The 27521-nt window shown below is 43.9% G+C and overlaps 3 protein-coding genes across 3 annotated transcripts; 1 reads left to right on the top strand and 2 right to left on the bottom strand.

Annotated features, from left to right (window-relative positions):
- The first annotated feature begins 2791 nt into the window (after nucleotides 1-2791).
- Nucleotides 2792-14735, top strand: chrnb2 (cholinergic receptor, nicotinic, beta 2). Its single transcript, XM_036538970.1, has 6 exons — nucleotides 2792-3067; nucleotides 6541-6686; nucleotides 7022-7066; nucleotides 8329-8438; nucleotides 10847-11948; nucleotides 13776-14735. Exons 1-6 carry the CDS (start codon nucleotides 2980-2982, stop codon nucleotides 13920-13922), a joined length of 1638 nt encoding a protein of 545 aa, XP_036394863.1. The 5' UTR covers nucleotides 2792-2979; the 3' UTR covers nucleotides 13923-14735.
- A 2752-nt stretch (nucleotides 14736-17487) lies between these two features.
- s100t (S100 calcium binding protein T) lies at nucleotides 17488-18309 on the bottom strand. Its single transcript, XM_036539192.1, has 2 exons — nucleotides 18181-18309; nucleotides 17488-17685 (listed from the first exon to the last, which is right to left on the bottom strand). The coding sequence occupies exons 1-2, from the start codon at nucleotides 18295-18297 to the stop codon at nucleotides 17521-17523; spliced, it is 282 nt and encodes a 93-aa protein (XP_036395085.1). The 5' UTR covers nucleotides 18298-18309; the 3' UTR covers nucleotides 17488-17520.
- A 1488-nt stretch (nucleotides 18310-19797) lies between these two features.
- On the bottom strand, nucleotides 19798-26569 carry si:ch211-105c13.3 (uncharacterized protein LOC325758 homolog). The gene is made up of 3 exons (XM_036539067.1): nucleotides 26438-26569; nucleotides 22073-22230; nucleotides 19798-21336 (listed from the first exon to the last, which is right to left on the bottom strand). Exons 2-3 carry the CDS (start codon nucleotides 22190-22192, stop codon nucleotides 21157-21159), a joined length of 300 nt encoding a protein of 99 aa, XP_036394960.1. The 5' UTR covers nucleotides 22193-22230; nucleotides 26438-26569; the 3' UTR covers nucleotides 19798-21156.
- Nucleotides 26570-27521: the final 952 nt, after the last annotated feature.

The following is a 27521-nucleotide window of genomic DNA, read 5'->3' as shown; positions in this document are numbered from 1 at the left end:
TTTTGTCTCAATGGATCACCCCATGTCCAATGTATGATAGTCAGTGTTATCATAATATTTACATGACCCATTTACATTCTGATATTATGTAGGGCTATAGGTGATTTCAGAAGGAAATGCAGCACAAATGTTTTTCAGTATAAACGCACATACACTTGTATGCACACAGGCACATGTGTACTTGCAATCTACTATGTATCTATCATTTTTGCTCTCAGTTTTTGGTTGCAAAGGCACTGACCTGGCTGTGAAATCAATTAGAGTTTAGCACGCCTATGCACATAAGAAAAACACACACCACATTAACCCTTGCACATAACTGCATATGTGCTCAGATGTACATGGCAAACTGTATGCATATGCTGTGTATCTACACAAGGAATACCATACATGAGGGTTTGTGGGAAGACTGCTTGTGTGCACATATAAACATGTATGTATGAGTGTTTATGTCATGAGCCTGTGGTATCAGCATAATAAGATGTGTGTGTCTGCGCATGTCTCCTTATATGTGTATGTCACTATGTGTGTGCGAGGATTTTTTTGCTAGATAAGGGATTACCAGGTTGCCATGGTGATTAGCAGGAGTGAAGTAGGGTACTTTCTGCAGCGAACTGAGAAAGAGTGAGATCAAGAGAGGAGGAGAGACAAAGAGAGAGTGTGGCACGTGAAAAGGTCAACGAGGAATGCACATCCGCATAATGCAGAAAACACAGACACAAGCACACACTTCACAGCTGATGAACGCTGTGGATGAAAACCGCTTAAATGCTTCCCAGCTCACGGCTGCAGTGCATAAAATACACTGGCAGGCCCACTGCAACACTGTAAACAAAAACAGGCATGAAAAGCAGTTTAATTTATGTAAAAGCCTGTTTCCAGCACTGCTATTTCATTCTCATTTGTTCTCTGTTCCGGTGTCTCTCCTTTTCTCCAAGGTTTATTCATAACACTAACTAGGTCAAGATGAGCTAGAGGGGAGAATAGCACAGGGCTATATGTGAGCATCAGTCAGGCCCTCAGTCCGTGAGGCAGCACATCTGTCAGTCTGCCTCTCAGTAAGTCAGTTTGTCTGTTGGTCCGTTAGACCTCAAGATTTTCCATTTGTCTTTCTCTCTATCTGTATGTCTTTCCATATGTCAAGTCTGTTTAACAGTGATGTGGGCATGAGTTCGTGTGAACAAGGTCAGCTCTTCACTCACTGTGTCAGCCAAGCAGTGTATCCAGACAGGCTAGCATCAGTTAATCAAACGATTGATCACTCAGTGTTAAGCAGCATCTGTAGCAGCCAGTTGACGTGTCAGGCAGTCAGAGTATAGCAGCAGAGTCAGCAACGGAGAGAGCGAGAAAATGAGAGGGAATCAGAGCGAGGGGGAGGGAGCGAGAGAAAGAGCAGATCCGAGGAGGGGTGTGTGCGGGGGGGGGGGGGGAGAAGCACTTGGGGGGGTCCCAGCTTCTTAATTATTCATAGAAAGACTCAGAGCATTCCATACAGAGGAGGCACACTGTCAGGTCAACTCATTCACCAAGGAGAGACAGAGAGAGAGTGAGAGAGAGAGAGTGAGAGAGAGAGAGAGAGAGAGAGAGAGAGAGAGAGAGAATGATAGAGGGGCAGGGTAAATCATACTGCTTGTTATTTTCAAATCTGATCTTCTCATTTTTTCCTCTCTATCTCATATTTAATTTTTTTTGCCTCCCTCTTTCATCACTTCCTCCCACGCTAATTGCTCTCAATGCCTCAGCAATTTTCAGCATTCCTTCTCTGTTTTATTGTTTTCATTTCCTTTTTTATGTTTCATCCATCTGTTTTGTCTACCCCCGCCTACTTTCCACTGCTGTCATGCAGTCTGTTTTTGCCCTTCTCTTTGTCCTTATCTTTCCTTTGACACCTCTCTCTGACCCTCTCTCTGTTCGTATATATATATATATATATATATATATATATATATATATATATATACTTACCTCTGTTCTGTTCATGTTCCCCCTGCACTCCATCTCTGTAACTCCTTGTGTCTCCCTCTCCCCTTCTGACGATGGGAAGGTAGAGTGGAGGTCACTTGTAGGAAAACCCCCAGGAGGCCAAAAAGATAAAAATAGACATTACAGTTTTTCAGAGAAGACAATGAGAAATGAAACATTACAGTATTGTCCTGTATTCCATGTAATATGATTGAAGGAATTTGCGAATATGTATCTAAGATTACGAAATGTAATTCTCAGACATACATTTTCGCAAAACTCATGGTCAGACTGGGATATAGAGACAGACAGACAAGAAAAGATAGAGATCAACTGTGACTAAATCCTACATCAGACTTTGTCTCCCCTCTCTTTCTATCGTGAATGACGCGCCTTGAAGTCCCACAGCTCACTCAATTGCATCCACAGCAGCAGCAACTCACGCATAAGGTACACATATAACTGAACCAAATGAAAACATGCATAGAAAAATACCACTGAGGACATAAAGGATATTCAAACAATCGGAATGGGCCTTATCTTGGCCAACGAAATAGACGAAAAAATAGTTTCTTTTAGTGATTTCAAATTGAATTACTATTTTTGATATATTTAATTTATTAGGAAACTAAAGGGCGTTACTACGCGCAAAGTAGGTGAGTACCATTATTTCATTAGATGAAAATCTAAAACAGATTGTTTATAATTTTTGAATGAAAGAAACGAGCAGAACGGTTCAGCCAACCGAGGGATGGGAGATTCTGAGGTATTCCTCTTCGCCCATTCTCCCTCCCTCCCCCCTCTCTCGCTTTTCTAGTTCGTCGCATCGCTTAGCACAACACGAGTGCTCTCGGTGTACCTGAATTCTGGTGCGTGATTGTATTCTCGATACAGGAAATGTGTCGAAGGAGAATAACTGAGGAAGCAGTGGCAGGAGCCAAATAAATCACAGAAAACAGCACAGTGCGTGTGTCCAAAGGCGTTCGCATTTGTACATCTATAGATACACGCGCAGGCATGAAATATTTCACCCGCGTCGAATGTGCTGTCCTCCTCTCAGCGATGGGTCCTTGGATGCTGCTGTACCTCCTCGCCATTGTGAAAAGTGAGTAACTTGTTTATCGATGTTATTTAATGGATGGATGGAGCGATAAGGATGCTCTTTCTTACGGCTTGTTGCTGTAAGGCAGAGATAGCCCAATGGATTTCAGATAAATAGTGACAGAAATGTATCCAATAAACTGTCAAATCTGCAAAGATAGGCAGATTTGTAGATCTTAAAAAGAGGAGAGAGGAAGATAAAGCGACATATGCAGTGCTTTGTCATTGTGGATCATATGTTTGACTACTTTTTGTTGCCTGTTGATAATGCATGAGTATTGATTTTATTTTAGTAACGGCAGTGTATTGTTTTGTTAATATATGTATGGCCCATATGTTTAGATGCAGCCAGTTATATGTAACTTTAAATGCTTGTGTCTCTTCCTTCTCTAGGCGTATGACAGTACTTTTACTGTAAATGGAATAGAGCATTAATATATTATAATCTCAGTGTGTTTTAGACTCGATCTTTTTCGCTGGGTCTTCTAAAAGCCATACTCTGTAGAACAACGTGCTGAATCTGAAAGGTACTAGACTATTATGTTTCAAGATGTAAGTATTAAAAGGGTATCATTATTTTGATGATGACAATGGAACTGACCATAAAACCCGAAATGTTAGCAATAACTGTAATGCAAGCTGTCTGGACTGCACTCTGCCATCTTAGAACTTCTACACAGATAGTAGTAGCAGCAATCATACCCCGATTGTATGTGGCCTAATCTTGACCATGCACTCCAAACTTCAATAAGAACTGAAAAGTGACCGATTGTCACACGCACGCACACACGCGCGTATTGAGGTACGCAATAATTACAAGCACGAAATCACCGAGCCACCGAGGGTTCCTCGAAATCAGTTGAGGCCCTCAGCGAGCAGTGTCAGATCCCGTCAGGCTAATTCTGCTAATTAACTCCGCTGGAGAGCATTGGCAGATGTGCAAAGCCTACCGCGAGATATGCAAACGAGGAGGGTTTGGAGCGAGCAAGATTGACATTGCGGCTGGAACACTACAGCACTGAGCTATTAAAGCTCAAGCACTGTATGTATATATGTATTATGTGTTATAGGTTATATACAAGATACAGCATAATGCACTCTCACTTACCCCATACACAATCACATTCACATGCAAAGCTCTGTTTCACCTATGAAGTACAAGTCAAATGAAAGTATGCAGGGGTGATAGTCTTCTGTTCTATATATAGCAGGTATTTTGCAGACCCCAACACATACACTGTGCAGTCACTGACTCTGCAAACTCATTCAAGGACGCCTGAACACCTTTCAGAACAGTGTCACAAATATTATGTAAACTGTCAGCATGGTGGTGTAATAGAGTGGTCAGACCACTGACCTCCAGACATGCAGTAATATTAGCTGAATATTCTTTTAGTGTAGCTCCATTATGCATACAAATATTGTTAAGCAGTATATGCACTATGTTTTTCAATCTAGCTATCCAGTGGGAGGAGGACATTCAGATGAAGACCTTTGGATTATGTGTTTCCTAAATGCTGTATGTGTTTAAGTAAAATGAAAACCATTATTCCTTGTTGACTGGATATACCAAGCATATATCAAGTATGCCAAAACTGAACATATTAATAGGGCACATGATAGGTGCATCCAACCGAAGATGGAGGGAATTTTCAGTGACTTCTTAGTGAGGCTTTGAAATCCATTTGAAGCTGAGTGTGTGAAGATGATTCTAAGTTAACTTCTAAGTTAACAATGACATATTCTGATACCCAAGAACAGCCATGCTGCCCTGATACTGAGTTAATCCATTATGTCACATAAACATATCATGCAGATTCTATAGCAATACATAATAAACACAGCACACTACTTAATGAACAAATAATGCAGATTCTATAACTCCTACTGAACCAATCAGGCATGTTGTTGAGCAATGCAATGAAGCACATTAGAGATTCAAGGACAATCCAAAATGAGCACACCAGATACATTTTAGAAAATAAGGTTAACACACCAATGCCATAATATTTAGAAGCATCACAGCATCATAACACAATATCTCCACATAACGCAGTGATGGAATGGCTGTTTTTGTAGTCCCCCTACAACTCACAATTATGCCCTCGATTTATACGCCGCATTCAATAATTCATGCCTCAGGCATCAGTCTAAAGCAGAGCGTCTATTTTTTCCGGCGGCTCCCTGTTGGTGCCTTATTGATTTTAAAATATTTTGGCATAAAACGCTTCCACTGCAGCCAAATGCTGTCTCCGCCGCACTAAAGGACAGGAGATTTCATTGTCACCGTATTCGCACCCCCTATCTGTCTTTGAATCAGCCTCTTCACTGACACGCTTGTTCTACATATTCTCTCAGACTTTATACGTTGCAGTCTCTCTAAGCCAGTTTGTCTTGGTGTAGCTGTTGATTTCTTAGACTCATACATCTCTATACGTTTTTCAGAATTATGCACCCATGTGCTCAGCTGTCACATGTTCATAATGACAGATACTCTGAAGCCAAGTGGGGTCACTTAAAGTGACCAACGTCTGTGGTTGGAAGTGAGCTTCAGACGTGACATTCAGAAGGAACATTACAGTCACTTTTGAGTCACAACCCAGCGATGACGTAGGGACTCCTCTTTATGTAGCCTTTGCAGTAGTGAAAGAGCATGTTGATTTATTAAAAAGCTTTCTGAATACAGCCGACTCCGTACGGTAGTGTCGTCAAAACTGGGGAACTCTTCACCGTGCTCTCAAGCTTGTGGCAATCTGCGGCAACGCAGCGCGCTGCCCGTTTGTGACGGGCCTCTTTTGAGCGATCGTGTACGGCCCCCCCCCCCCTGCACGCGCACCACACGAAAACACACACACCCACACGCTCAATCCGCCGAATTGATGACAACAGCAGTAATAGGGGAAGCAGGAATAACTGTGCCGTTGATGTCAAAGAGGGAGATGGAGATGGAGAGAGAGGGAGGAAGGGAGAGCGGGAGAAAGCCAGGGAGAGATTTTATGGGGCATGATTATAGTCTTCATTGATCCAGTCTCTGAAGCTATCATTCCTGCTCACTGAACATAGACTGGGTGAGGGGGTGCGTGAGATAGGGATAAGGGAAAATTGAGAGAGGAGAGGCAGAGGCTTTTGTTCTCCTTGTACTACATTTCACATCTAATATTATATCACATTTGTGGATTTATTGTTTTGACATCTCTGACAAAACTGGGGCAGTCCTGTCACAGCAATAGAGGCCGCATGAATTTGAGCAAGAGGAAACTGATTTTGGAAGTGACTTGTTCGTATGCTACATGTCTATTTGGGGTTTATGCAGTGGTAGTGAAGCTGCTCTCTGAAGAATGATAACTGGCTTTGGCAATGGTTGATGGGATATCTTCAGAAAGGACACACAAATTCATGTCTGATGAGTTTGTGTTTGCTTGTGCGTGTCAGTGTTAAGAGAGAGAGGAACGTTTGAGCAGTTGTGTCCGTTTTCAGGTAGCGTCGCAGCAGATACAGAGGAACGATTGGTGGAGCACCTCCTCAACCCTGCCCATTACAACAAATTGATCCGCCCGGCGACCAATGGCTCAGAGCTGGTGACAGTGCAGCTGATGGTGTCCCTGGCACAGCTGATAAGTGTGGTGAGTGAGTGATTGATCACATTGTCCATAGCGTCATGCTGCAGTCTGCCTCTGTGACACTGTGTAACGGTCTCCTGTACAGAGATTCTGTAGAGCTGGGCTTGTCTCTGACAGTGCAGGTATTGGCTGTCCGGCGTGATATACTTTCATGCTTTCTGCCATGTGTTAGCCCGTGGTAAACATCAATGCTATGCTGTGCACCATGCTTTAATGACCTGTTACACAAAACTGCAGCTGTCCCTGTCTCCAACTGACCTGTCCATGAACAGTACTCTTGCCAGTAATCTTACCCGTCACTATCACCAAACAATGACTTTTTTCTGTCTCTATTACAGCACGAGAGAGAACAGATCATGACTACAAATGTCTGGTTAACACAGGTGAGTCTCTCCCTTTCTTCCTCCCTGGACCTCACTTCCATTTGGCCTGAGTGTGGCCTGTTCACAGAGGTCCCACCCGAGCCCCGTGCTCTCTGACACGCAACCGAGCGCAACGCTGTTCCAGACCAGTGGGCTGACTGTGTTCTGACCCTGTTACACATGAATGGGCCCCGCTGCTGCAGCCATGGTGATCAGTTAGCTGGACCGGGCTCCCATGTTGCCTCCCAAAGCTTTGTCTGTGGTCTCTCACCTGTGTGCAGGGAGGGAGCTTTGTAGCGAAGCGTCAACTGACCTGTGACTGGTGCATGAATGAATGAGTCAGGGCGCCTCTGTAGGTTTGTTGCCAGGTAGTGAAACAGCAGCGACTGGCAGGGAGAAGAGAGGCAGAGAAAGGCAACAGGCTGCGGCGCTGTGGTCTGCTCTCATTCAGACTGTGGCCGGGAGACATAAGGAGCATGTTCATCATAATGCTGGGCACATCGCACTGCCCCAGACAGTCCAGAAACGCTGTGTAGCACAACGCCCATGGGACAGCACTGCACAGACATACACAATGCTGCTACCCCTTCCCACTGCATATACACATATCTTAAGGGCAGAGCAGGTACATCCTGGACAATGTCAGCCCAAAAACACCATCACCAATCTCTCTCTCTCTCTCTCTCTCTCTCTCTCACACACACACACACACACACGTATGAATACATGACATGGAGCAGTGCATTATAAATCCATGGTGGAGCTGAGCGCTGTCACGCTCTCACCTATGGCACGGCTCAGGGGCAGATTGATGGGGAATAATTGAGAAGAGAGAGAGAGCATCAATGTTTTACGAGCTCTGCGAGTGGACGCAGGGAGGCGCCAAGGACACACGGACCGCAAGCCAGATCAGATCGCAAACTGCAATTACAGCTGTAAAAATGTCCTACAGGAGTGAACTGGACGAGAGTGCAGCCCCATCCACCATACGGAGCAGGGCAAATGAGCGTACTTCACTGTGATAACACTGTGGCCTGAATTATGGCTTGCGACTCCCTCGGCCAGGAACGGCGTTTCAATTAGGGCTATTACTTCTGAATTTGTTACCGCAATTATGGTACTTTGGGGTTTTTTAATTTTTGAAAAACAGCTGGTTCCGATCCCATTGCCATGTCTATGATATTGACAGTGCTATGAGCAGGGTGAAGCACTCAACCACCTGTGTTATGACACTGCTGACTGTGATCTGTATTCTGATGGCTCCCTCTCTGACTGGTCCCCAGGAATGGCAGGACTACCGGCTGACATGGGTCCCAGAGGAGTTTGATGGGATGGTGAAGGTCAGACTGCCCTCCAAACACATTTGGCTGCCTGACGTGGTGCTGTACAACAAGTGAGTCCCCCAGCTTGTCATTTACCGCACGTTCTGTACATGCCACTCTGTGCTTACTCTACCTGTTGGAGCACAGCCATTTTAACAGAGTACTTATCCTCTCATTTGAGAAGACATTATAAGTGAATGTGTGCATTACCCAGTTTTGCAGCTTGATGTTTGACACTCAGGATGAGTAACTTGCTGAAGGGTTCCTAAGCGGTTCCAGAGTGGTTCAAGAGAGTTCCAAAGCGGTTCCAAAGTGGCTGAGAAGGTGCTAATTTCAAGGGCAGGCTGAGGCCTACAGGCCGAAATAAGAAGTTTGAACCTAGGCTGTGTCATTAGCCAACAATGAATAGGGGGTGTCCACAGCATAGGAGTATAGTTTGTTCTGTTGCATGGATTGATTGGGTGGATTACATTGGCCTGGGTGCCTATAGTCACAACGCTAACAACAGTAATAACTAATAACAGTCATGCTATTAGCTAACGCTAATAGATAATGCTAATAGTAGTACGCTCTTAATACTCACCATGTGCCTGTGAGCTCCTCAAATGATGTCAGTTAGGATTGCGGCTCCTTTCCTTTTGCATTTGACCTCCTGTGGTGCACTGTGGGGTTTGTAGTTTGAAAAATAGCTGATGGCTGTAAGCAAGTGCACCGGAGGGTTGCATTTGTTGTCCTTCAGTGCTCCTGCATGAGTGCAGAGGGTGTTACAAAGAGGCGAGATTAATGAGTGTATAAGTGACAACTCGAAAGTCAGCCAGAAAAAGGCAGCAAAAAATTATCTCAAGGGTAGAATGGCAGTGGGTCACCTGGAAATCAAATATGCAACCCTTTGGCTACAAGCTCAGTTACTTGTGCAACACTGCCAACGATTACATCATTCCCATACCTGTTCAGGTGTACCTATTATAACTCTCTGACCTACCTATGCTACCTAATCTGCTTGGTGATCTTTCCAGCCTACTTAGCCTAATTCTATCAGAACACCTGCCGTCCTGAATGTAGCTGCAGGAAGTACATGAATGTGGCAGTTTGCCCTTCTGTTGTCACTCTGTTTCACTGCACCCGAGTCAGGGTCAATTCTAAATGGATTCCATTGCTTTCCTGACAGATGTGGGATTGGTTATAGTCAAATCTGAATTGAGAGTATTCAGAGAATCAAAAGGACTGAAGCTGAATACTGTCTCGTTTCATCAACCCTGGCTGCTCTACCTGTGCGTCTCTGCCCGCCAACCGGGATGTCCATCTGGCTGTAAACCGAAGAGTGTATCTATTGACAGTATTGTCTGTATTATCTATCTTTGCTACAGTACAGGTCTGACAGTAATGACATGGAGCGGTCACCTGATCGGTCCTAATTAGAGCGGCTGTGTGACAGTCCTGTGTTACCATACATCTCCGGCAGTAACTGTAGTGCCTTTCCTGTCCTTATCTGACTCCTCTGTCTCACTGCGTCTTACAGCTGTCCTGCAGGCTCTGCTGTAAATGTACTAATTAAGCTGGCCTGCTGGCTCGCTCAACCCCTCACCGGGGTAATTACCTCACGCAGCCTCGCGTTCCTCTGTATCCATGTTACATGCGCTTTACATGAGCTACCTACAGTACACCTCTAGCTGTATAAATCCTTGTCCTTGACGGGTAGTGCCTCTTACTTATTTATGAGAACACACGCAAGATCCATAGGATGGTGAGTCTCAAATGGTGAATTTGCTGAAACATTTGTGTATTATAAAACCTGTATGACGCATCTTGTTGCTTCTGATATGTGTGGGTCACCTGATTACTTCATCTGGACAGCTGCATGCCTGCGGAACAGTGGTGGCGTCTGGAGGTCCACATGTTTCTGGTCTGCACTGTATGGATGGAAACCTGCATTACCTTGAATCTGCTCCTTCTAGTTGAAGGGCATCTCCTTTACCCGCAGGACTGTAGAAGTCCATCACTACCCCAGAGCAATAGCAACTGCGAATGAGTCACAGTGCTCTGCTTTTGATTCCACCTCATCTCTCAGCTAAATATCCCTGACTGCTGCTGTTATTGTAGGCGATGGTGCTGTACGGTTTTCTGAAAGCTCAGGGATTACACTTCTCAAAGAAGTACAAAGTATTGCACCATCTTCACTGGGGTCTGTACATGATATATCTGGACTGGACTGGTGCCTGTCACCTAGACTGCAAGACCTGAAAACTGCTCAAACCATAGCCCTTTCATCACCCTGTTTGACTGACTTAGTGTTAAGTGCAACCAAATACTAAACATTGGTATAAGTTTGTGAAGTGAAGTTTAATTTTTTTAACAGAGAACTCAAAATTAATTTTGTCCACCAATTAACTATATGCTCATGAAATGTTATTGAAACCAAAAAAGACAACATTCCAAGATGTGGAATATCCATATTTGTCTCCCTCTCTCTCCCCTGTAGTGCTGATGGGATGTATGAAGTGTCCTTCTACTCCAATGCTGTTGTCTCCTACGATGGCAGCGTCTTCTGGCTCCCCCCAGCCATCTACAAGAGCGCCTGCAAGATCGAGGTCAAGCACTTCCCCTTCGACCAGCAGAACTGCACGCTCCGCTTCCGCTCCTGGACCTACGACCGCACCGAGATCGACCTGGTCCTGAAGACCGACGTGGCCAGCATGGACGACTTCACGCCCAGCGGCGAGTGGGACATCATCGCCCTCCCGGGCCGCCGCAACGAGAATCCGGCGGACTCCACCTACGTGGACATCACCTACGACTTCATCATCCGCCGCAAGCCGCTCTTCTACACCATCAACCTCATCATCCCCTGCGTCCTCATCACCTCGCTGGCCATCCTGGTCTTCTACCTGCCCTCCGACTGTGGCGAGAAGATGACCCTCTGCATCTCTGTGCTCCTGGCCCTCACCGTCTTCCTCCTCCTGATCTCCAAGATCGTGCCCCCGACCTCGCTGGACGTCCCGCTGGTGGGCAAGTACCTGATGTTCACCATGGTGCTGGTGACCTTCTCTATCGTGACCAGCGTGTGCGTGCTCAACGTGCACCACCGCTCGCCCACCACCCACACCATGCCGCCCTGGGTGAAGCTGGTCTTCCTGGACAAGCTGCCCGCCCTGCTCTTCATGAGGCAGCCCAGGAACAACTGCGAGCGGCAGAGACTGCGGCAGAGGCGCAGGGCCAAGGAGCAGCGGGAAGGGGGGCGGCCGGGGGCGGCCATGATGGCGGGGCTGGGCCTGGCCGGGATCGCCTTCCCCAAAGAGAACGCTGACCCCTGCACCTGCTATGTGAACCGGGCCTCGGTGAAGCAGTTTGGGGGCGATCTGGCGGGAGGCGGGAGCGCCTCCACAGATGGACTGAACGGGCTCAGAGAGGGGAGGGACGGCGGGCCCGCACCCCTCCAGTCCTCGAACCTACCCCGGGGGAAGCAGCAGCCCACAGCCATCACGCAGGCCCTGCTGGGGCAGGCTGTGCCCGGGTTCGAGGAGGCGGTGGAAGGGGTGCGGTTCATTGCCAACCACATGAAGAGCGAGGACGATGACCAGAGTGTGAGTCTTTCACTGTTACTTTATTACATAATTGTCATTTATCCATGACAACTTACATTGCTTACAGTTTTGCATGTTACCAATGTATACAGCTGGGTATTTACTGAGGCAGTTTTGGATTAAGTACCTTGCCCAAGTGTACGACAGCCGTGTCCCAATGGGGAATTGAACCAGCAACCTTTCAGTTACGAGCCCAACTCATTACCACTAGACCTCATTGCAGCCCCTTATATCAGGAGGAAGTAACCATGGTCCCTCAGTTACAATCCTGCACACGCTCTAAGTTTCTCTTACTAATCGATCAGAGCTCTTTTACGTACACCAACAGCATTCAAGCATCTGTAGCGCATAGATGTGGATGCTGAGGCAGATGTGAAACCTGTTTGAATCTAAAAATGTGGTTATGAAAACTGATTCTGTAGCAAAAGCATTTTGGAAAGGAAGGACCGCAGTAGACATTCGTAACAGTAGGTGATTGGTCACATCATCACGGTCACATCATCCAATAAAAAAGGGGTACCACATCTCCACAGCTCTGCTTCAATTCAAATTTATTCATTCCCACAATACCAATGTGACACTGCTCTCAAATATAAATGAAAAAATAGGTAATATACTGTGGAATATTTTGATTATATTCAGTGCAGGGAGATTATAATTGCACTTTACTGGACCAGCCTGTAGTTCCCAGCGAGGTGTGAGGTGACATTGAATTATCTTGCTACCCCAGACACATGGAGCAGAGAAAGCACAAAGTAAGATTTGATTGTGACTCATCAATTTCTGGGGTAGTGGCAGTCCCCTTTTCAAGGAAACAATCCATCTGCAATCAGTGAGTGAATTGGTTGGTGGAATTATGTGGCTCTAGTGATATATTTGCAAGCCAGAAACCATAGTTCCCACACTTTATTTTGCATATAACTGATAATTTAAAGGTGATGGGCTAGAATTTGAATGACAAATGTGAAATGTAATTAACCAAATGTTCCTTATTTTCAAATATGTAACCATTTGTAAGGTTTAGATGAAGTGGAAATGGCAAGGGATGCTGGCAATCCAAGGTCAGGATAACCTGCCTCAACATTAGTATTATTCATTAATATATCTACTCACCATAAACACAGTTACCTGTGAAATATTCATAAGGTTATTAATACACTAGTAAGTATGACATATAACTAATTCATAGCAATAGGTGGATGTTAACTTGCTGTATCAAGCACCACTACAATAGCCAATTTATATTCTCTGTATGTGTGGTATGCCACAGACTGCCAAGTGCTTCTCAAAACTGTTCTCATGGTTACATGGAAGACTGTTAAGCGGTGAAATAGTAGACTGGGTGCTTAGCATTGAAATGTCAGTCTCTGTACTGCTGAACCCAAAGTGTTTCGTTGAAGGCAGATGCTTATGAATATTTATTAGCCAAAGAGTCTGTCACTACTTTGGTTCTCATTCTAATCACTATCAGCATGTGTGGAGGCATTGTAACTGTCATTCAGGATCAAAATATCTCCCAGGCGGAGCCACTGTTGAATATTCATTAGTCTGGTGATAGGAAGTGGTCTTGGCACATACTTCTTTGTTGGGCCTTAGAGGAGTCTTGAGTCTCATCGCAGGAAATGAACTGTTTTTGGTTAAACTGTCCATTGACATGACCATGGTCTCCATAGTTACAGTCAGTCGCCATGCCAACAACATTAAACCCCTTCCGCTGGAGTCATCATAGGGGTCACAGTGTCGCTCTCCGCATCAGCCTCCATCAGCTCTGCTGCAAAATCAGTCTCCGCGCATATTAACCTCCTGTCTCACCCCCCCTCTCCCCAGGTAAGCGAGGACTGGAAGTACGTTGCCATGGTGATCGACCGCCTTTTCCTCTGGATTTTCGTCTTCGTCTGCGTGTTCGGCACGGTGGGCATGTTCCTGCAGCCCCTCTTCCAGAACTACACCGCCAAGACCTACATGCCAGGCTGACCCAAGTGCTCCCCGCCGCACAGACGCAGACCGCCCCTCGGCCAGTGTGGAGCGGACCGGGGGGACAAAGGGACGTGGGAGGGACCTGCCTAAAGGGATTCTTACTCATCACTGAACTCGGACTTATTGACCGCAACACCCAGCTCGGTTTATATAAACTTGGGGGGAAAAAAAAGAAAAGAAAAGAAAGAAAGCCCATTCCCTCCCTCTTCCTTTGGAGCGACAACAGCACAAAGCCAATCAGGGAGAGGAGACACCCTTGTTTACTTCATTGAGCGCTCTGGCAGTCCAATTATGCTCATCTTCTCAAAGCAGAAAATGATAGGATGACACCAACACATGCCCCGCCCACATGCTGCAGGCAACTCCAGGAGATTTTTGACAGCTGCACATACAAATCCAAAAGAGAGAGGGGGAAAAGCATACTGCATTTCTCTTTATTTCTTAAACCACTTCTCCAAAACAACTAATATTCTTTATCATAGCATAGAATAACATGATATAATACTGAGTATATTGTAGCATTAGGACATTTTTCTGTGTTAGTATGTAAGGGATGTGTTGGTACAGTAGGGGGGGTATTGAAACATTAATTGTACAGTTACATAAATGAAACAGGAATGTGATATTAAGTGTACAACTACACATACACATTTGTTGTGTACATAAAGAGAGAGACATAGTGAAGATTTTTGAAGAATGAGGTTTACAATTTGTGACAGCAATAAAGGGATAGAAATAAATATTGCAAAAATATGAGCATAGTTTAGCAAAAATTGCCTGTACATTCAGAGTGTGTGTGTATGTGTGTGTACAGATGTTTTTGTGTGTGTGCATGTGTGTGTGTGATTGTGTGCTTGTGTGTGTGAGTGTGTGTATGTGTGTGTGTGTGTGTGTGTGTGTGTGTGTGTGTGTGTCTGTGTGTGTGTGTTTAACAGCCTGAGCCAGTCTGAGTCCCTGGGGATGTTTCTAAAAGAACCTCAAAGACCATAAAGAGATTTTGGGATCAGTGAATTGCTGAGAAAATGAGACACATTGTGCCAAGATGCCTATGAGTTGGAATAAAACTAATTTTTAGAGATAAAGGGATATTTTGTGGTTGTTAGTTGAATCTGTAACCGCACAATTTTGATTTCTGTCTTTGCAGTAATGTTCAAATCCAGGACTGTGTCTCTCTCTGTTTCTCTTCTCATGTTGTGTCTGTCACCTTGTGCCATTAGCACTGTGCATCTGATCGACAGAACTGTTTCGGTGTGCGTTACTGTTGTACATCAGGAATAGATAATTGAACACAGTCTTAGATGGTCATATGTTGTTTCATTTTTTTAATGAATTCCATCAGAATGCCTGATGATGTTCTGGTGAGAGATGACAGGGAAGAATTCTGCGTGCAAAAATATTCCTCCTCTCCGTCGTTCCTTTTATCCCTCTCCTCCCCTCTGTCCTGCTCCGTCTCCCTCTCTCTTTCAAAGTATATTATATAAATGCTTATTTTGAATACAAAACTGGCTGACCATGCAGCTTCCCTATAATCTCTCAGCTTTCTACATGTGTGGACCACTCACTCGCTCCAACCCTCTCCTTGCTTTCTCTGTCTCCTGCATTCCTCTCACTCCTTTGCATTGCCAGTCTTGGTCCATCATGCACTGCAGACCAGACCCCCCAGCTTTTCTCCCAGCTGCTCTCACCCCAGCTCTCTGTGTAGACTGTGGGCCAGGAGCACTTCTCCTCTATTCACCGCATCAGTCAAATAAATTTTGTAGGTTCCATTTAACTCCCCTGACTTCAAAGTCTGTGCTTCCTATTGGGCATGTAGTACTAACATAGACCCAAATGCAAACACGCATACACATACTAACATAGGCCCAAATGCAAACACACATAGGCCTACACATGTGCACACATGGAGACACACACACACACAAATACACAAATTCTTCACTGAGCCTATATTGTTGTATGATGAAGACTTCTTAAAGAGAAGGCCGTTTATGGCTGGCTGACAAAAACTATTAAAGTGAAGCCCCTGTCTTCATACAAATGTGTCTGCTGAATGACTGGTGACTTCCACATGCTGTGCTATCAAAATTTTAAACAAAAAAGAGAAATTTAACAGTTTAGATTCCAAAGAAAACAATAAAGAAACATGTAAACATTTAAACATATCTAACTAATTTAACGCATAAGTCGCAACTAACTAAAATTCTTACCCTGGGAACTTCGCCACAGGCACTGTCAAATATTTACGACCTGTCAGATTTATTTGTGTTGACCTGACAGCGGAAGCTTTGGGAACAATCTTGACGCCCAGCTAGCTGGATGATGTTGGTTGTCACTGGCCTGTAAATCTAAAGGGGGAAAAAATCTGCTTTAAAGCAACCATACCGCAGATCTTTGTAATACCGCGACCGCAGATTTTTAGCAAATGGGAATGGGACCATCAGTGAAGAAATCCCTTTGGCTAACTTGTGCGACATGTGCATTTGTGTCGTGTGTCATCTACAGTGTCGTGATTTTTTTTAACTAACCGGTTTAATTTTTTTTTTTTTTTCATTTGACTCTGCCTCTAGTAAATAAACAAACTGCTGCAATTAATCGATTTTTTCGGGCGCTAATGTACTATATTTGGCATGGATACCTTTGTGCTATGTACACAGCAGTGCACGGGGTGACGTCTTTTGTCAGTGAGTAGGTGCAGGCTGGGTCAACCCAAGAGCATCCCTAGACCAGAATCAAAATGGTACAATAAATTGATGTGTTTTGGATTTAGGGTGGGCAATCTGACCTTAGGTTAAAGTGTACTCGGAGCCAATGGATCAATGGATTCTCACAGTATGATTATAATAATTATTATATTTACCAAAAATATTTATGAAATACATTTTACAATAGAAGCGTCTGTTTCGCAGCGTATCGTGCAGACCACCGCCATACGAAGCAACATACCCTCGCTGCGTCCCCTCAGACACAATGATTCAAACAAAATGCAATGATGAAAATATTCACTTGGTACTCGAGCGGTTATTTAAGTACAGTAAGTTAAACGGATGTTGCCATCTAGTGGACAAGATGCTTGTATTTCGCCTTCAAGAAAATGTCCCGGAATGCGGGGCTCGAAACAACCGGCCAGCGCTGTAACTCTAACTATGATATAGACAAATTAACCGAAGAATAAAAAAACACAAGAATCGATCAAAAGAAAGCACCGAGATGAAGAATTGGTTAAATGTCAAGTTTATTCTTACGAGGAGGAAATCATATGTGATAAAAGAAAGGTTACAAAATAAATTAAAAGAAACAGACAGACATATTCACATATTCAACAACGCATGTAATTAATGTTGATATTATATGCCAGATTTTCCAGGTTTTAAATTTGTGCACGACTTCAATTCAACTCACTCTCTGTAAGAGTGCCTTCTCTACATGTTACGAGGGTGGTTGTAGGTGCGTTTGTCGTGGAGATTTAGTGAACAAACCTCCCTTCTCTCACTGTGGATGAATTGTGTGTAGGTAAGTCAGTGTGGAGATGGTTCCCTGTCTTCTCTTCCTCCTCCCCCTCCGTCGTCTTTGCAGCTGTGTTCGTGGCTGTGGCCCACTACTTTTCCTTCTTGTCGTCCTTGTGGTACTCCAGGAAGAAGTCATTGCAGGCGACGGTCAAGGCTCCCACCAGGATGATAAACTCGGTGAAGTCCACCTCGCCGTCATTGTTGGCGTCCAGGTCCCCCATCACCTTGTCTACGGCGTCCTTGTCCTGGGGATTCTGGGGGACACAAGAGGGGAGCAGGAGGTCAGAGTGAGGAGGAGAGGCAGGGGTAGCCTGGCTGTTTCAGTGTGACACAGCTGAATCAAGTGGGACTGAAAACTGCTTGAGCTTCACCCTTTTTAAACAGAAGTGGCACCTCTTGTGTGGGGTGGCACATTGTGAAAGGCACGTGAGTGAGTGAATGCAGCCAAATTTAAACTTCTCCTTTGGTGGAACTGATTGAATGTGCAAAGAATTGACTGATTAATATGTATAACATGAGGTACATTTTTTGTCTGTCTATCTATCCTGTGTATGTGTGGTGTGTGTGTGTGTGTGTGTGTGTGGACATGCTTTTATCACTGTGTTTGGGAGTCTGTTTTATGCATTCATGTAAATGTGTTGAATGTGCTAAATAAGTGTGTGCATTAGAATCAGAGTGTGTGTATGCCCTGTTGTGCTTCCATGTGTTCAGTGTGTGTTTGCGTGTCTATGTGAATGGTCTCTCCTCACCCCCAGGTAGTTGCCCAGCTCCTGGGTCAGCATCTCCTTGAGCTCTCCCCGGCTCAGGGTGTACTTGTCCCCCTCGTTCCCGGAGTACTTGTGGAAGGTTTGGATCATCAGCTGCATGGCGTTCTCCAGGTTGGAGTCATTGCCGAGGGGAGTGCCAGTGGCGGTGCCGGTGCCAGACATTCTGAGGAAGAGAGGGAACGCCAGACACACCCGGATTCAGAAAGAGAGCCGCAGCGGGGAAGCCCTCATTACACTGTTCCACAGTTTGGATCCTGCGCAAGTCATAGTATTATGATTCAAAAACACATCTTGCACTATCAGTAAGTCAGTTCCAAAGCTAAATTTACCTGTTGGGGGGGGGAGAGAGAGAGGGGGAGAGAGAGAGAGAGAGAGAGAGAGAGAGAGAGAGAGAGAGAGAGAGAGGGAGGGAGGGAGGGAAGGGAATCTGGCTGGACTGATAGCAGTGAATCAGTAAAAATGCAGATGAACCGGCTGAATGGCGAGTGATAAGAATGGTCCAAAGCAGCCAGAAATACGGCAGAGATGCACACATACAGGGGCCTCAGTGTTCATCTACAGCTGCGTAAACCATGAAACACCAGCAAAACCTTCACTGAAATAAAATAAGAGCTCTTTCCAAAACATCCATGCTAGGATTTGTGATGCCGTGATCCTGGCTTGCCCCTGTTCAGGATGGCAGATTCAGGAACACTATAGAACAATACTGATACAAGCACTGTCCTTCCCCGTTTTTCTTACCCAGGCAATTATTAACAGGAAATACATGTGTGGAGCAGATTTCCAGTAGTAATGACAGGGAAAATAGAAATGATGGAGAGGATGGTACAAAGCATGACAAGACAAGGTGAGGGGACAGCTGGGAATGAGTGTCCAGATGTTCAGAGGGAAAAGAGGGGCAGTTGGAGCCAGAGCTTCATAGCCACTCTCTAGAAAGAAGTACCACAGCAGGAAAACTACGAAACCTTGGAAACCAAACAGAACAGCCATGGTATACAGCACTGATACTCATTGAACCCACATTCCTTTAACTCAGCATCTTGTAAATAGTCATCTTTCCTATTTCTGCTGCTACCAAAGGCGTCGTTATTACTGGCCTCTTTGTGCATGCCAGCTTTTGCAAAGGATTTTGCCCTGAATATGCACAGACATGCATAGACCCATGCAGAGACCCCAGAGAGAGTAAGAGCGGTAATACACACTGCAGCATCTGTCAGCTACACAGTGCATCTCCCCAATGCAAATGCACTACCTCCAATTACCACAGGGAGAACCTGCCATCCCCTCTCCCTCTGTCTTGGCTGCTCACTTACCTGAATGATGAAGGAGTGGTGCCCTTGTGTTTCGGGATGAGAGAGAAAGACTGGTGAGAAGAGAGAGTCACACCAGGGCTTAAATACCCCGCTCCCTCCACCCACCTCCCACCTTTCCCCTCCTTCTTCTCCAGTCCTCCTTCCACCTGTTGTTCTTCCCCTCCCCTTCCCGCCCAACCCCCGTCCCCCTCTCCCTCTGTTTACACAATCTTCTAATGCCATCCTCGCACAACGCAGGTGGTATACCTGTTACACCAAACACAATGAGAAAGGCCTCAGGCATGTGTCTCATCTTTTATTATTCGGCATAAGACATGCAGGTATGAACACAGGTAGGGATACATACTGCAGAATGGTCAAAGGAACATCACAGTAACTGCATGCCTGATAACACATGGTGGCTTGACAAGCAGTGACTATGGGGTCAGTGCTGGAGTACTTTCATTGGTGTGAGGGTTAGTGCATCAGTCTGTCTGTGACAGCAAGATCTCCAACACACAGTGGTCTACCCATTGTGACATAGATGCAATATCATAATGCAATAGTGGACATTGTGGGACATAATAAGGCACATGCCTGGCTAGTGGTTAGTATACAGTACTTAAGGTATAGCCAAATAGGGGCCACAATTTGGCACATACATACAAAGCTGTAGTGTGTTCACAGGTCTACAGAAGGTCAAAACCATTTTGTGATATCAGGTGAAATGGTGCATCCACAAAGGCTGACATACACAATTGCAGTATTTCATAGTAGTGCTACTTGAAGAATACAAATGGACATAATTTGGTTTGTGTTTATAATTTTGCCTTTCACCACTGCAGTAGAGGAATGTTTCAGAATATACAGTGAAAAAGTAATTTAGTAAAAAACATTTTAGTTGCGGAGCTTGAGGTCAATATTATGATTGGGCTTGGCCTTTGTGGGGCCTCATAGCTGCAGGGGTTGGTGGTGTTCATTCCATGACAGGTCTTAATTATTGACTTCCTGCCATTGTTTGGGTGGGTGCGTCATACACCTGATATTCTAGGTCTTAATCCTTTACTAATTGAAAGGTCTCCATAAACCTGCCCCCAGGCAGAGTTCAGTATGTTTTGATGTGTAGTGAGTATGTAACTGTATCAGTATAAGATCCAGTTGAAGAGTGTGGTGTTGTTCTGCCAAGGTGCAGAATAGAAAGGGATATACACTGGCAGCATGTTACACTGGTGTAGTGTTTCAATATGTTAAACGTAGTAAGGTATACAGAGTAGCAAGTGTTTTGTATGTAGTGCAGCGTGGAGTCTCCCAACAAAGTGTATCAGTGTGTTTGTGTGTCAGTGTTGTAGCACTTTAGGTTTTGACAGTAACACGTACTAAAATGTTGTAAACATACTAGCGTTTTCTACAGTTTAGTGAATCTGGTTGCTGTTACCGGGTGTTGATCTGTGAAGAATGGCATGGAATCAGTGCATCTGTGCGTACTGTGGGGTACGCAGAGTGATGTACCATTGGGCCCTTTCCACTAATTTTCTACTATTTCTACTACAGGACAAATTTGAGACTCTAAGACCGAACGGGATTGTTAGCAGTCCAGTCAGACGTTTTTTTGTATAGGTTATAAGGGTTTTGTGTGGAATGTGTGAAGGCAGCATACGGGGACAGTCTATGTGGCCTCCTCTGTCTCCGCCTCGGCCGGCGTCTCCTCGGAAACGCAGCGCTGCTGGCTCAGCGAGTTGGCCAGGTAGCCCACCAGGGTCATGTACTCCTCGAAGCTGACCTTGCCATCGTGGTTCTCGTCCAGTCCCTTGCGCATCTCCTTCACCGCCTCTTTGCTGTCCGTGTCCTGGATGACATGCAGAGGCACACGTAACGGTAAGCCGGGACATAATGACTCATGACTCATCACTACAGCAGAATGCTGTGTCATGACTGCAACATTAATAAAGCAGACTATTGGAGCAGGGTGTTACATGTGTACAGCTGAATATTGGGAGTAGGGTGTTACGTCAGTACAACAGAATATTGGGGCTAAGCTGTAACTTCAGTACAGTAGAATACAGGGACTGGGGCAATGACCTCACTACAGTAGAATATTGGGAATAGACTGTAACATCAGTACATTAGAATACTGGGAAATAACATCAGTACTGAAGTACAAGGTTCAAGGTTCAAGATTCAAGGTTATCTTTATTATCCCACTAGGGGAAAAAATGTTTGGCAGCCAGGGTTCACATCCAACAGAATACGAAAGGACAACGTCAACTACAACTACAACATCAGCACAATAAACCACAGAGCTAGTGCAGGGAATGGAAGTTCATACCAAGAGAAAAATGTGCCAGTGTGCAAATGTACAAATGTGCAATGTACTGGGAAAAGGAAAGTACAATGTGCTAGTGTGCAAATATGCGAGTGTGCCGGTGTACAAGGTAGTGCAAGGAATGCAAACCAGAGTGCTATCTTCCATTAAGCATATCAATAGCACTAGGAATGAAGGAGACACGGAGTCTCTTAGCAGTATAAAATATTGGGACTGGGTAAAGTAGAATATATGCAATGTGCCGAGTCAAGTCTCTAACCGTCATGATGTTGTGCAGCTGGCTCTTGACCAGGTTCTGGAAGTCCTTCTCTCCCAGGTTCTCCTTGCCCTTAGCGGACTTCAGGAACACTCCCACCACTGTCTGAATGGCCGACTCCATATCTGTCAGTCACACTGTTCAGTCACCCCAAGAGGGAACTGAGGAAGGGAGAGATATGAGGAGATATTTTTGAGAGACTGCCTTTGTTTGACAAAAAGTGGTACTTTCATATATACAAATAAAAGAAAACATAACCACATTGATATTTATTAGTAAAAGAGGTAGTCATTGAGATGGTGAACATTTTGGATATGAACAGACAGGTGATATCAGAAAACTTCACAAGTGAGAGGAGGAGTGAGAGGAGGAGAGGGGGAGAGAGAAAGAACAACAGCGACAACCTGGTAAACACAATGGAACCTCTGATCTTTGACGGTCATTTGATCTGCTGAACACACCAGAAGGCCAAAGGTTCAGATTACTTGAGGGATTGCCTGCTACCTGTCTGTTACCCTCTTGCTATATATGTCACACACAGATGTGCGCACACACACAAACACACATGAACATAGATACATAAAAATAACATAAATATAACTATATACATTCAACTGAGATATGTAAAGAAAATGAATCCAATAACCAATGTTGCTCACAAACAACATGAGATTACTCACACAGATATACCAAGCACAGATCTACAGACAGTGTGTACTTGCATACATAGAGACACACACACAAAAATGCAGGGTCACCCAAACACACACATGTACGCATGCATACACATGTGCACATGGACACATCTATACCCATCTGTATTGCTATATCTGAAGAAACTGGCTAGTTCTTTCAGATCTTCTCTGACTGAGCCTAAACCATTGAATCCTCAGGGTGTAAAGATGAACAAAAATGAAAAAAGGGAAAACAGTGAATACAGATAGTGGAAAGGAATCCAGAAAAACACAGAAGTAGGATAAAGGGAGAGTGTGGGGGTGCATGTGGGGGTGGGTTGAGGGGGGGATCAGCAAAAATGATTAGGAATGGAGAGAGATGGCCAAAGAGGGAGAGGGAGGTAGCCCTCGTCTAACGAGGGGTAACCCAAGATTTCCCATCTGACGCAAATGTGTCACACCTGGGCAAACACGCTATACCCTGCTCCCTCCCGCACATACAATATGACTCCAGGCAGCAGCCAATTAGGCATCGCAGCTATTAACCTAATTACTCGAGAGCGAGAGCGTGGACTCTGGCGTACTGTATGATACCATATTAAAATATTTGGTTTCGTTTTCCATGTCATTACACTGGGCCACACTGTAAACAAATTAGGAGACACAGAGGTACTGTTCTTCAGTCTGTTGAACACTATGACATCCTGTCAGTGTGATCAATGTCTGTTCATCAATGAGCTTGAGTCTTGATCAGGAGAAAACTCAAACGGCTCTGTAATTACATTGAAAAAGGTACCACGGAAAAAAAGTCACCTTTTGTTCAAAATCCTGATTAAATGCTTTGAATGTTGCTTTCAAAAAGAGGGCACAGCTATTCTAAGTTCAGTCTGAACATTATGCTTTCTGCATAATTTCAAAGTTTGATCCCTGTTTTAAGGACCGCGCCCATAACTTGTGAGTGAGCAAAAATAACAAATTACATTTATATTTAGTCATTTAGTAGACACTCTTATCCAGAGAGCCTTACAAAAATGCATTCAACAGGGTTGAAGCAATTAGCTGCACAGATGCCAAAACATTAGTGCCATCCTTGACATGCAGCACCGTTGTGGTAAATATTTGCCACAATGAGATTAAGTGCTGTCAAAGGATGCACAACCTTAAACAATTACTGTACAACCTTAAACTTAAGTTGTGCAACCTTAAGTACTACAGCTTTGCATTGTCACAGCTCAAAATTAAAAGTACAATGGATTATACATTCAGTTTGTAATTCCTGAGTGAAACCTATAGGCTATTAAAAGTTACCTAAAAGTGATTCCATGAGAAACAAACATTTCCCTGTCACAAATCTGCCTTATGGGGGCCTTTGAGATGGTTTGTACTTCATACTCACTTCCCACTGAAGTCAATTAATTTTTTTTTCTTTTTTTTTTTTGGTTTTTCAAGAAAGCATAAAATAAATTTAAAGCACCAAAGTGATATTCATGTTAAATGGTAAGTGTAAGTTAAAACCCTGGCTGCTTTTTCTTTTCCCTTGTTCCTATCTTCTGTACACTGTGTTTTAAGAACAAAGTTTATGATAATCTAATGCTGTGCTAATCACACTGGGGCAACAGTGTGGTATAGTTGTGAAGAGCAGGGCCTATAACCCAAAGGTTGCTGGTTTCTTATGTAGCTAAGATACTGTTGTCAAACCCTTGGGCAAGGTAACTTACCCTGGATTTGCTTCAATAAATATCCAGATGTATAAGAGGATAACATCAAAAAATTGTAACATACGTAAGATGCTCTGCATAAGAACATCAACTAAGTAACTAAATGTAATGTTATTACAACTATGAGGTATGGCAAAGTCCAGTCCATGGGGTGGGAAACCTTACACTTTAAGACCTTTATTAAATTCTTTATTTGTAGAGTCAGACAGTCATTTCTGGTCTTAAAATGCTGGTCTAGAAGTACTTTGAAACCCTATAGGAGGCTGACCTTAAATGACTGACAATCTCATATTCTGTGCTCTGATGAATGCTGATCTAGCAATATGTACATGAAAGCTATCATACTTGTTATATATATAAATATGAGTTGGTATTTTTTTTTTGATATACTGTACATTGAGAATCTACTCAGAGCTGACTGCAACAAAATGCTTTCAGTGGCCTGGCTGAAATTATTCACACCACTTCCTCCACCACAGGACCTTACATTCATTTTATCTAAGGAGTGACCAAAATTCATTCACTCAAATTGTGTGATTCTGTGCACCACACAGTTTTTTTCTTAAAATGATTACAGTAGAAGGGCTATCTGCATATTCACCATTAAGTCTGAGCTCAGACATCCGGAAACGTTACGCCATGTGTGGGATCACTGGGTTGGCATGTTCAAACAGCGCACCCGAGGCTGGTCTAGATCAAGTATGTATATAGCTCAATGAGCAATCTTTACTCATACATACGAATGAGCGAGTTTGCGTCCAGCTGCATTCAACGCTAGGTGTGAATCACTTCCTCTGCTGCCTTGCATGTAGGCTACCTGTCATCGCTTTGGGCCCTGGAACAAACCATTTCTATCTTCTACCTTTAAGTACACCTGGATCTTGCCATTCGAGTCTTATCAACATATACATAATTAAAACTGCGGCTGTAACCTGGCTGCTGTTCCGTCATGTTGCTATTGATAGACGGCCATCTGAAAGCATGTGGCCCGCCGGCTCGCTTCCTAATTCTCGTTAAAGAGGGAACGAGGTCAGCCAGGGCCTCCGTTTTAGGTCTACGCCCCTCGTTTAGCGGACAACAGCTAATCTCCATGATTTGTAGTAAAAAGCAACAACAACCCAGAAATAGTTAAATAAGTAAACGCAAGGTTTCTGGTTTCATCCTGAAGTGTAAAAGAGATTCAGAGTTAGGTTACCGACAACGAGAACGTGATACGTGTACCAGCTAAGTAATGACAGAAGCTACAGCCCATGGTGAGCCATGAAATATTAACGGCGGAACGGAAGAAATTAACTACAACTGACACACATTTTTCATCTGTTTCAGCTTTAATAAGGACAGGGGAAGTTGTTAAGACAAAGCACAATGTAGATTTAAAAGAACACAGCCTAATGCTGAAAGTAGGTTAACATATTGTAAATGATAGCCTTACGTTAGTACCTAAAAGTTCAAAGAGACGATTGTAAAACCGTAGGTAAAATGTTGCATTTCCATAATGCATTTCTAGCCTAAGATGGTTAGATGGCTTACCACTGTATATCACTTATAAAGTTCATTTTATGCTTTCTGTTGTATTGCTATGTGCTACGGTTCACCGTTAGACTGCCGATAGTTTTTTTTTTTTTGCCCCATTTGCTAAATATTTACTATTTTTGCAACTACACATTCTAATCAAAGTGTATCAACATTGATCTAAGTAAATCGAATGACGTGAAAAATCTTTTGTCACGAGCGTAAATATATTTAGACCAAAAGCTAAGTACATATATTTAGATGAATTTAGTTTTTTTTTTTTTTTTTTTTGAGTCAAACACCCTTTCATCTCGTTTCATGCGTGCTATACAGGACGGCTTTCGGAATGCAGCTGTCATTTTAGGGTGTGTAAAAAAAACCTGGCGATACAGTTGATACAGAATTCTCCATTCAAACTGGAACGTCTCATTCTGTCATCATAAAATTATAAAGAAAGAACTTACCAGAAAATGCTGATCAGGCAAGAATTAATATAGCCTATTTCTCTCTTTACTAGTTCGTATGCTACCTTTCTCCTCTCACCTCTTTACTTTGCTCTTTCAGAGTTAACGAACTTGCCAAACTAGACACGCATGACGAATCTCTTCCGTGATTTACTTTTTTGCTCACTCCTTTTTTTGACTAGTCAAAGGGCGTGTACCTGGGAGAGTGAGAAAGAGAGGAAAGGAAAAAACGAGAAAGAAGATGGAATGAGAGGCAAAGATTACTTTTCCTCACCGGGTAGAATAGTGACCTGTGCGACAACGATAAAGCAGTTGTTTGTTTGTTGAACTTCATTCGGTATGGTATTTACTCATGTCATGTGAAGCACTTTGAAAACAGTTTCATGCCAATTTAGATAGTTTGAATTGAATTAAGATTGATCGGACCATAGGACGTAACGGAGTGGGGAGGAGGAGGAGGAGGAGGAAGTGAATGAGAGCGCGTGTCAGGACAGACCGCAATGGGTAGGACCGACGATTAACCCTTCCACCCCGTGCGAAACGTACACCGTGGTCCCTCCAGGGGCTTTCCTTTTAATCAATGTAACACGTTGCGTTGTGTTCGTCTCGTTGTTACAATGTCATCGCACGCGCTACTATGTAGTAATGAAGACAGGTACTTGTTTTGGTACGATTGTTGGTACGTTTGTACGTGTAACTGTGTGTCACCCTACGGTTACAGTCCTATTTCAACCACACCTCCATTGTCAACAAGTTGTGTTTAATCAAGGAGGTTTATTGCCCTCTACATATTTAAACCTCCATAATTTAAGCAAGACCGAAGCCTGGTTCATTACAGATTCCATACAGTTCCAAGAAGAAGTGACAAAAGTGAATTAAGTGCTCTGAATATAAAAATAACAATCGTAACACATCCGCACATTTGGAAGGGCATATTGAGCTTGATAATATACTGTACTAAAACACAAAACATAGAGTTTCTATCAGCAGAAGTTGTTCTGGTTTATTTAAGGTTCAGTCTACTTTGATTACTTATTTTGAAATACTTTGGCAAACACGAATATGTGTATCTAGCATCATATCT

The sequence above is a fragment of the Megalops cyprinoides genome, chromosome 10 (assembly GCF_013368585.1).
Source record: "Megalops cyprinoides isolate fMegCyp1 chromosome 10, fMegCyp1.pri, whole genome shotgun sequence".
NCBI lineage: Eukaryota > Metazoa > Chordata > Actinopteri > Elopiformes > Megalopidae > Megalops > Megalops cyprinoides.
The sequence above is the reverse complement of the archived record's forward strand: the minus strand, read 5'-3'. Positions and strand labels throughout refer to the sequence as shown.